A 9,961-nucleotide genomic window follows, 5' to 3' on the forward strand; every position below is an offset into this window, starting at 1 on the left:
ACCAAAACAAACCAAACCCCCCCAAACAACACAAAACAACAACAAACAAACAAAACCAAACAAACAAAAAACCAAAAAGACCCTTTTTGCTTCAGTCTGTGTTTAACTTATTTTTTTTCCCCCTCTTCCCTTTTAGGCACAATGTGTCAAATGACTTCGAAATAAATATAGAAGTTTACAGTTTGGTATGTATCAGTTCCTGTCAAGAGGATGTGTAAGGGAGAATGATGTGTGTACTTTAATACCTTCTTGCCTTACAGGTGCAGAGAAAAGAAGTTACAAGCACTGATAAAAGGAAAAAGGCAAATAAATCTAAGGTAAATGAAACATGAAAATCAGTTTGTTGCATTCAACAAAAGACTGCAGTGTTCAGGGAGAACTGACTAATAGTCTTAGACAATCTGTTGCTTGCTTTTACTCTTCTTTTTCTTTCTTGGAATATCTGCAATAACAGATGGGTTATGGAGTCCTGCAGCTATTAGTAGATTGGACCTGGAGCACTTGGTTGAGTCTGAAATGTATTGGAGGGGAGGAGAAGAACTCTTACTAGTTCTGCAAAATGCTGTACTTTGCGAACTTTTATTTATTAGGTGTGGTGCCTCTGATAGTGATTTAGTGCCCTTATTCTCCACTTTACTTACACCAGTCAATATGCCCTACCCTGCAGTTTGATTTGTCTTAAAGTTTCTATTGATCAGCTGCAACACTTTTCTTTCTTCCCAATGTTAAGTAAAAGCACTAGATGCATATTTTTTAAAGCAAACGTTGTTGTAATAACTCCTTGGATGTAAACATTTCAGCTTGGATAGGGTGCACATTTCAAGTGTTTGTGCTTTATTAAGACTTTGTGACCCCAAAGAAGCCAGTGGCTTTCTGGAGGCAGGTGGTTTTGGTTTGGTTTTTGGTTGTGTTGTTTTTTTTTTTTCTTCTTGTCATTCCAATAGCTGGCATACAGTGTATTAATGATTTTAGGTCTGATTTCCTTCTTGTCAGAGTATCTGTCACAAAAGAAAAACAAGAAACTTGGGTGTCTTTCAAAACAGTTGGAATGACTACTTAAATCCTGTCTCTGCAAACAGAAATAGGAACTTTCTTTAATCTGTACTTTCATTTGGGACAGTGAAAGCATGCTTCCACCTATCCCCCAATAAAACCAGTTTGAAGTGCAGGGTTTCTTTCTCTCCTGTGCTGTAGTTTAGAGGAATCTTTATATAAAACTGAATGTTTTTGTGGCACTATTTAATATACAGTCTCACTCAAACTTTGAGATTTTCACCTGAAAATATACATAAAGTACAACAGTAGCACATTGAACATCTCTGTACTTGTATTGTTAAGTCTTACCTTTAATAAGCAAATGTAACTTTGCAGCCCTCTCACATGAAGCAAAAAGGTCTACTAAGATTGTTTTTTTTCAGATGCATACTGTCCATCCCAAGCTAATGCATACTTAAACTTTCCTGCAGTAAATATTTCTTTGATAGCATTCTTTCCCCTGAAATATGTTACATTCAGTCAAAAAACAAGACTTTCTCATTACTTTCAAAATATATTTAGATAAGCCTTCAGTAGTTTCACTGTCTAATTTTCATGCTAATGTGATGGACAAATTCAGTAGCAAATGCATTAATCTTTTATTCTTTTGCAGGTTATTACTCCGAAAAGATTATTAACATCTATTACCTCTGTAAGTATGAATGTAATATTATAACAAGATATGGTTATGACCACTTCCACAGGCCATATTCTCACACTGAATAAGGCTGTGCCCATAGTAGGCTCTTTTATGTCCCGTACTTGAAACTCTATAAACTGTCCAGCTTTCTGCCAAATTCTTCGGCCATCAGCTCAAGAAACAGGTAATAGCTCTAAATATGTAATGCTGGAAATATGCAGTTACTACACATTTATTTGGAGTTTCTTTTCAAGTTGTTTTTGTTTGTTTTTTTAAAGTACTTCAGATCTAGTTTCTTTATAACCTAGCTTAGTCTTCTGTAGAAATTGTCAGAAATTACTTTTCCACTAAGCTTTTATTTCTCTCTCTTTCTAGAAGAGCACCCTTCTTACTCCAGGTAAGTAAAATCTAAACATCTTATGCCGAGATGAATAATCTACACTTGTTGTCTAAAGCAGTATAGCAGTAAATAATACTTGTAAGAGATGATAATTTGGGAGTAATAAACACAGAATTATGTCAGTTTGCCAGCCCAGAAACTGGCCCTGTGTTTATATTTGAGTTACCATTATGTTTAATGGAAGATCTTGCCACAAAATCAAAATTAGTATCTGGTATCGGATGCCTGTGGTTTACATTCTTTTCCTGATAATGTGAACTCAAACGAATTTTAAGATTTTAAACTAGAGTCTGTTGTCAACAAAGTAATACAGAGCAAACTTGAAAATATGAACAGATTCTGAAGTATTGCTTGTATGTAGTGTTTTTAACATGTTTATATATTTCTGACTCGGGGGAGAACAACAGCATCTCTGAGTGTTTTTCTAACAACATAAAAATGTGTTATACACTTGTCTGACTACAGTATGAGATACTTGAGCTAGCTTTAGTACAAATTGCAGCAACAAGGAGCTCATGAACTAACTCTGGAATGTCTACCATGCTGCTGCAACTAGTCAGATTCCTGTGCCTGAGCTATAGTGCTTGTTTCTATTGATAAAAGTGCAAAGAGGAATATAGGCATACAAATTCTTGAAGACTGAAGCGTGTCACTGGAGAAGAGGTTAAGAGATCTGAAAGTAAGTTCCTACTGCAGGGCATGTGTGCTTTGTAGTGTGCCCTAGAGTGCTCTCTGTCCCCCTGAGACTTCTTAGAATCATAGAATCATTAAGGTTGGAAAAGACCTCTAAGATCATCGAGTCCAACTGTCAACCCAACACTACCATGCCCACTAAACCATGCCCCTAAGTGCCTCATCTACACGTCTTTTAAATACTTCCAGGGATGGTGACTCCACCACTTCCCTGGGCAGCCTGTTCTAAGGCCTGACCACTCTTTCAGTAAAGAAGTTTTTCCTAATGTCCAATCTAAACTTCGCTTGGCGCAACTTGAGGCCATTTCCTCTCGTCCTAAAAATGCTTTGTCTTCTCCTTTGTGAATATTTCAAAACTTCTTTCTGAAATAAAAGATCTACTGACGAGGAATGGTGTGCACCAAGATCCTGTCTGAATGTGCTGCTGGGCTGCACTGCAAAGAGTGCTTCTTCTGGAGTACTGAGTAGGGCATGCATCCAGTAGTATAAATAAAGCCTTTTTAAGCCTTGCAGCATCCTGATCCTGTTGTGTTGTGTTATAACTTGACTTTAACTTTTTTCTCTACAGCCATGGCCAGTCCAGGTGGCCCTAATGCTGTACGCACTACTAATTTCATCCTTGTTGGATCCCACAAGCTATCGCTGTCTTCTGTAGGAAATGCCAAATTTGCATTGGACAAGGTAATCAAAATTATTGGTTACTAATCCAAAGGTAACTGCATGCCACTAGAAAAATGAATATGAGTCTGGGTTTACTGTTTTCAGGCAAAATTACCATCCTAGAAATTAAACATACAGGCTTATATATGTTATTTTTATATATACATATAAAATTTATGTATAGTTGTTGTTACTTGTAGTTAATTTCATATGACTGAAATGTAATTTTGAGATACAACAGAAGAAGACTTAATTATTATGCTAGATGTTCTTTCTTTTCTGTAGGTCAATGTAAGGTATGACTATGCAAAGATAATGAAGGCATTTGGTTACTGATTTGCTTTCACTGACAAAAAATTGATGTCTGCAGTTGGCATCTCTGTAGGTGGTCTTCATGTTGTTCATTGCTCTTACAATTCTAAGAGTCTTGCAGTTATCACTAAATAAGACATTAAGTGTGTTTTAATGATAATGAAGTATTTGAAATTTTCTACATTTAATTGACTTAAAAATTGCTGTTTTGAATATAGTTAGGAGTATGAGTTTCCTTTCATATCCCAATTAAATTTGTAGAAGCAAACTATCTTAATATTTTTTGAAAGAGAGCTATTATTGAGTTTTATACCATTAGTTCCTTATCTAAACAGAATATGTTTATTGGCTCTTACCATTAGAAGTTAAAAAATACATTCTTACATTCATTGTAATCTCTAACCTCGTAATACCTTATACCTAAAACCTATTTTAATAGGTGTTTATGCCAGCAGCTATCCAAAGCTAACTTAAATTAATTCAAAAGTTACTACAGCTTATGGTAGTACTAAATTACAGCTTTATCTATCCAAACAGCAGCATAAGAATAAATTTTCTTCTTGGCTAATTAAGTCTTATTGTGATGATAGTAGTATTGCAATTATAGCTTCTGATGAGAGATAACAAGAATTGGTTGTGTTTGTGCACAAGATTAAAAACAAAATATCGCAATAATCCTAACTTGCTTTTTAGAAGCTTTACTTTTTGTGGATAGAAGCACACTCCTTTACTGAAACAGTTTGCAGAACTTAACAGTTGAATTGCTCTGCTGTTACTGACTGTGTGAACTTCAGCAGTACCAGCTTTGGTTCTTCAGCATAAATGTTCCTCTTAACCAGAACTGCATGTAGAAATCTTATCTTGTGTATGGATTGGTTATTGGAAACCCCTTGTTCCTGGAGTTACGAGAATCAGCTTTTACATTGTATTCAGGAATTTGGGTCTGAACTTTTTTAGTTTACTGTTTAGGACAGGACACTGGGCTGGACTAGTAAACTGTAGTAAAAGCACAAGGTTCAAATAGAATTCCAGGGAAACTATCACATGGCTAATTTTTTCCAGGTACAAACTTCAACAGTTATGAATAAGAATTCTCCTGTCAGCTAACTTTTTTTTGTTAAATCATCATCTCTGTAAAGCTTCAGTTTTGACTTGGCCTGTGACTGTACCAAACAGCTGCTTTTTAACTTGCTCCATGCATTTCTAATATGTGCTGCTGCCACAGTGGGTTTTTTGAGTTTTATTCCTCCCTTTTATATGCACTGTTAAAATTCAGGGTAGAAAGGACTAAAATGTACTCATGTATAACTATGTCCTTTTTTTATAAACCTTAACTTTACACTAATTGCATTGAGCATGTTTCTTTTTTCCCTAGATAAATTTTGAAGGGGAGGAAAAAGAACTGTTGGGCTATATGTTCCAGGACAAGGTTGCTATGATCCTTTAGTTTATAACTTAAAATAGGAAACTGCTTCCTAGTACATGTTGCTCATGTCTGTCTGGCCTTTTTGCAATTTTTTTTTTTTCCCAATTCTTCTAAGAAAATGCTTACAAAGATTTACTAACTAAACATAAGATGTTAGGAGCCTTTAAGACTTGCAGAATTCTATTCCCTGTCCCTTACAATAATAAGCATAGCATGCTGCTAGAACTCAGTGTAGCGTGTAGGATTATAGTTGTCTTTGCTGATAAAAATCCAGGAGGACTGATGCAACTTATTTCTGTTACGTGCAAATGTTTGACTATTTTTGCTTCTCAAATGGTCATGCAGACTCCTACCTTTTGCTCAAAATTTTGCTCTGCTATACTGTAGGGCCAAGTACGTGAGCAGGCCATGTATGCTGTCTTAGTTGAGTAGATCTAACGTGTAAAAACAATTTGATCACCTGCTTGTGCACATGTGTATCATGTGTCTGTGAGGAAGCTGCAGTATGCCTACAATTCAAAAGCGATCAATTTTTAACCATAACATCTATTTTGGTGTTCTGCAGGGTTCACTGAGGCCTACAGATGTACACTTTTAACTACTGAGGGTTACTCTTGTTCATCTGAACTACTAATAAAGCTTAATTCCCTTTGATTGACATTGATTCCATGGCTCTAAAAGCTACTTCATTATTGTGTACACATGCCTATTCCCTGGCAAATAGCTCTTTCTGTCTTTTCTAGAAAGACAAAGCACTGATGTTTCTGATTATTTTTTTTTTTTTCCCCCAAGATTCTTACGGTATTGCTTATTCAGATTAACAACAAAATAGAGTATATAGAATGCCCTGCAGATCGTCATTTGCTTGTTGAATTAGCAATTTGTCTCTTAGCTTCCTTGTGGAAAAAAAAGAAGGGACGTGATTTCTTGACAGTAGTGGTGGGGGCACTCAGTGGGGTGCTATGTGTGGAGGGATTGGGGGAAGTCCAAAGGCAGTCCTTGTTGCACGCTCCTCCTCAAAACTCTTGAATATTGAATAACCATTTAACCAACCTCTGGTACAGTAGTTAAGCTGCTTTTTTTTTCAGTGGTAGAAGATAGGGCTTGGAATCTCTTCTATTAGAAATGATTTAACACAGGTCTTCAACAACTTGAGTGCCAGTTGAGAACTGCTTTCATTACTTTTTCCCCTTCTAGGTTTTCTTATACAAATATTTATCTGAGTAGGCATTACTGTATTAGTATCTGCCAAAAACGGTTATGGCATCCAAATACCAATCCTGTTTAAACCCACTTTGATATTTTCCAAACAGCTTAATGTCAAACTGAGACAGAAGCTTGCAGGATGTGGACTGGTGCCTTGTGTTATTTTTAACCATGCTTGGAGTGCCTGTTTTTCTAGATAGAAGCATGTTTGTGTGTATGTCCTGAACAAACTAATAAGCAAATAAGTCTTGAAAAGCTTCTAAATGAACTTGAAACAAAAAGTGATTATTACTGTCTTGCTTGAGACTGACTGCTTCTTTCTGGCTGAAGAGCCTAAGAACAAGACAATGCTAACATCCTGGTGCAGGTGGCTTGCTTGAACTGGTAGAGTTGAGAGGTGTCAAAATTAAATGACTAATGGTTTTACTTTTTGCAGGTTCCCTTTTTGTCTCCTTTGGAGGGTCATATATATCTAAAGCTGAAATGCCAAGTGGACTCTTCTGTGGAGGAGAAAGGATTCTTGGTAAGGCATTCACTTCAAATTCCTTCCTTGGAAATCACAGGTCCTATTAAAGGTAGTCACTTTAACTTCACACATGTATTTGTAGTGATTGTGAAGCTTAAAACTGGCTTGATTTCCCACCCACTCCCCCAAACCAGACCTCAAAACTTTCCTAGTTTATCTCCTAAACATGCCTAAAATAAAGCTATTTTTAGGACTTTGTATATCTTTTTTCTTCTAAACACTGTTCATTTGTTATTCTGAACTTCAGTTAACCTTCTCTTGCTATAATCTGTGATGTGAGATGAGATTCTAATTTCTCTGCCAGAAACTTTTTTGTCTTGTAAAAACAAATTCTACCTAGCAAAAGATGTTTTTTTTTTTTGAGAAACATCTTGAGCAGTTCTCTCTCTAAAACTGGACTTGGAAAAGGCAGCTGATATTTGGCCCTGATAGATGGAGCTGTTGAGATTATGTCCAGCAGATGGCACTAAATGTGCGATGAAAATACTTCAGCGAAACACTAATGTTTGCTGATATTTTAGTGTTTTCGAAATCAGAATCTTAGACTCTTTACAAGCAGTTCTTTCTGTCTCTTTTCCCTTTACTTAATTGAACAGATTTCATTAGATGCAAACATTTCATATGCTTATGGTATTTGCTATCCCATGTTTTTGTGTACTAATTTAAGAAAGTCCTTGTTTACTTCTGCTATACAATATGTAAAACCTGAAGAATGGTGTACATCCATATTAAATTTTTTCAGAGTAAGGGTTTGGAAACTCCCTGCACTATTAAAAATTATAATCTGAATCTGAAGAGTGGAAAATGTAGCACCACCGCAAAAACACAACACACAGAAATTAATTGGAAAAAATAGTTCTGTAGAAGTTCAGGAGGGATCAGGAATAGAAGGCAGATACTAAACTTTTCATTCCAGTACTAAGGAAGTGGGGCTTGAAATTGGCATAATCCTGCATCCAGTGAAATAACTGCCAACACAAATATTTAAAAATCGATTTCTAATCAAACATTTTGTAATCCTGAATTGTAAGTCAAAGATGACTTAAATACCTAATCATAATAAATTATGTGATACTAATACATGTTTTGTGAACCATTCATCTTGTATCTGCTATAAGTAACCCTCCATTATCTTGGACTAATGGGAATGCTTTCCCCTGTCAACATGAAAATCTGGTAATTTGAAATAGCAGTGATAAGTGCATTTTGAGCAAAAGGCTGCAAGCTTGAGAATGATAGCGTAAGCCCATTTTCTATGCTATTTGGAAAATAAATATACTGTACTAATAGAAGTCTCTCCCAGAATATATTTTCTCCTTCTCTTATGTTTACTCCTGTGAAGGGTTGTACTTGCAGAACCGTTCTGGTAGAGTATAGACCAAGCTCAAGGTATAATGTTACCTCCCCCCCTTTTTTTTTTTAATTTTTTTTTTTTAAGACTATGTTCGAAGATGTTAGTGGATTCGGAGCATGGCATAGGCGCTGGTGTGTGCTGTCTGGAAATTGTATATCGTACTGGACATACCCAGATGATGAAAAACGAAAGGTAATGGTGTTTTATAATGCTCAAGTCTAAAGTTCTGTAGTACCTGACACAACTAGCTGTTCATTTTCAATGACAGTAATGTTTAGGCTTCAAACAGGTAAGTATATTCAAAGCGTGAGATTTAAGCTCATAAAGTTTCCGTGGGGAATGGAGGGGACTGTTCTTCATAAATCTGACCTAAATCAGGGCAAACTTAGAAACTGACCACTTTATCTGATGGGAAAGGGAAAAAGTGGAGGAAGATCCATATTTAATTTCCCCTTTAGTCTTAAGGCTTTCCATTGCGCTTGTCAAATGACTAATTATTTAACTGAAATTGATCAGATTTGTACAGCTTAATAAGCAGACTGTATCTAGTTGCCTTAAGTTTTAGACAAAGTAATGACTTTAACACTTAATATGGTAAAGAATTAGAGTGGGCACTCCTTCTATATTGCAGAATCACAGCTATAATTATGGATTATCTTATTTGCACTCATTGTTTTCTTGCAGCTCCACATTATAGCTGAAACTGGTGCTTTTTAAATGGTTCTCATGGAAACCTAAGTTATTGTCTGGCTAATGAGACAAATCAGAAGTTCATCTGTCACTGAGGTGAACCTTCTTGTCTCTTGGCCTGTTCTTGCAGTGTGTACTGAAATATTTCCAGGTCCTTTTAAAGACTCCTTTCAAGAGTGTTTTTCTGACTCACTTAAGCAATTTACCATTAAACACTTGCTTGTTTGTTGGCAGAACACTTTCTTTCGCAAACTCTGTGGCAAACTCTGGTCCTTTTGGGTCTTCTATGCCAATCCAGATGCCTGAGTTTAGTTTCTTCCCTGCTAACAGAGGAAGACCATATGCTGATAGTTGACATTGCCAAAATATATCAATGTACTTTCTTTCCCTGCCAGGAGAGAGGGGAAAAATCTCTGCCTACTGTAATAGAAGATAGGGAGGAAAAAAAAATTGAGTTAAGCAAGAAAAAGCTTCCTATTCTGCTTTTGCCTGCAAGAAAGCAGCTTTGGTTTCTTTTCCAGATTTTGTTCTTAAAAATCTTCTAGACTTGTTTCACTATCACTCTAAGAAAGGGTCAGCTATATTCTTTTGATATACTATCATCTACAGCAATATTAAACTCTATCCTTATTGAATACCTCCCCTTACCCACACTGTATCTGTTCTACCACACAGAGATAGATGTAGCTCAGAAATATCAGTATTGGGCAATGATTGCTTTAAATTGTGCAATGCTTTTTTTTTTAAAATAAATTTCCCATGGCTGTACATATATCACCAACATGCAACCTGTTTCTTAACGTTCCTTGGAATGGAGCTATCCTTTTTCCTGTAACTTAGGTTATTTTAACTATCTATGGAATAGTATAGTGAACATGCCCAATAAACAGCAAACTCTTCTCCAAGCCAAGAGCAGTTTGTGATGTTTCCCTGATGAGGTATTCTGTAGGTGTGAAGAATCAGAGCTGAGGTCTGTAACTAATTTCAGGCATACAGCTGAGCCTCTGCCTATAGTCAGC

At 36.1% G+C, this 9,961-nt stretch overlaps 1 protein-coding gene across 1 annotated transcript in view; it reads left to right on the top strand.

Annotated features, from left to right (window-relative positions):
- ANLN (anillin, actin binding protein) overlaps positions 1 to 9,961 on the top strand; it is a gene marked incomplete at its 5' end in the record, with an annotated part of 22,988 nt that overhangs the window by 11,691 nt on the left and 1,336 nt on the right. The window contains 7 exons of the mRNA XM_009583674.1: positions 137 to 185; positions 261 to 317; positions 1,649 to 1,687; positions 2,051 to 2,072; positions 3,337 to 3,449; positions 6,809 to 6,895; positions 8,337 to 8,444. Coding sequence (XP_009581969.1) covers positions 137 to 185; positions 261 to 317; positions 1,649 to 1,687; positions 2,051 to 2,072; positions 3,337 to 3,449; positions 6,809 to 6,895; positions 8,337 to 8,444 — 475 coding nt within the window. The remainder of the gene's footprint in view (positions 1 to 136; positions 186 to 260; positions 318 to 1,648; positions 1,688 to 2,050; positions 2,073 to 3,336; positions 3,450 to 6,808; positions 6,896 to 8,336; positions 8,445 to 9,961) is intronic.

The sequence above is a fragment of the Fulmarus glacialis genome, unplaced genomic scaffold (genome assembly GCF_000690835.1).
Source record: "Fulmarus glacialis isolate BGI_N327 unplaced genomic scaffold, ASM69083v1 scaffold11188, whole genome shotgun sequence".
NCBI lineage: Eukaryota > Metazoa > Chordata > Aves > Procellariiformes > Procellariidae > Fulmarus > Fulmarus glacialis.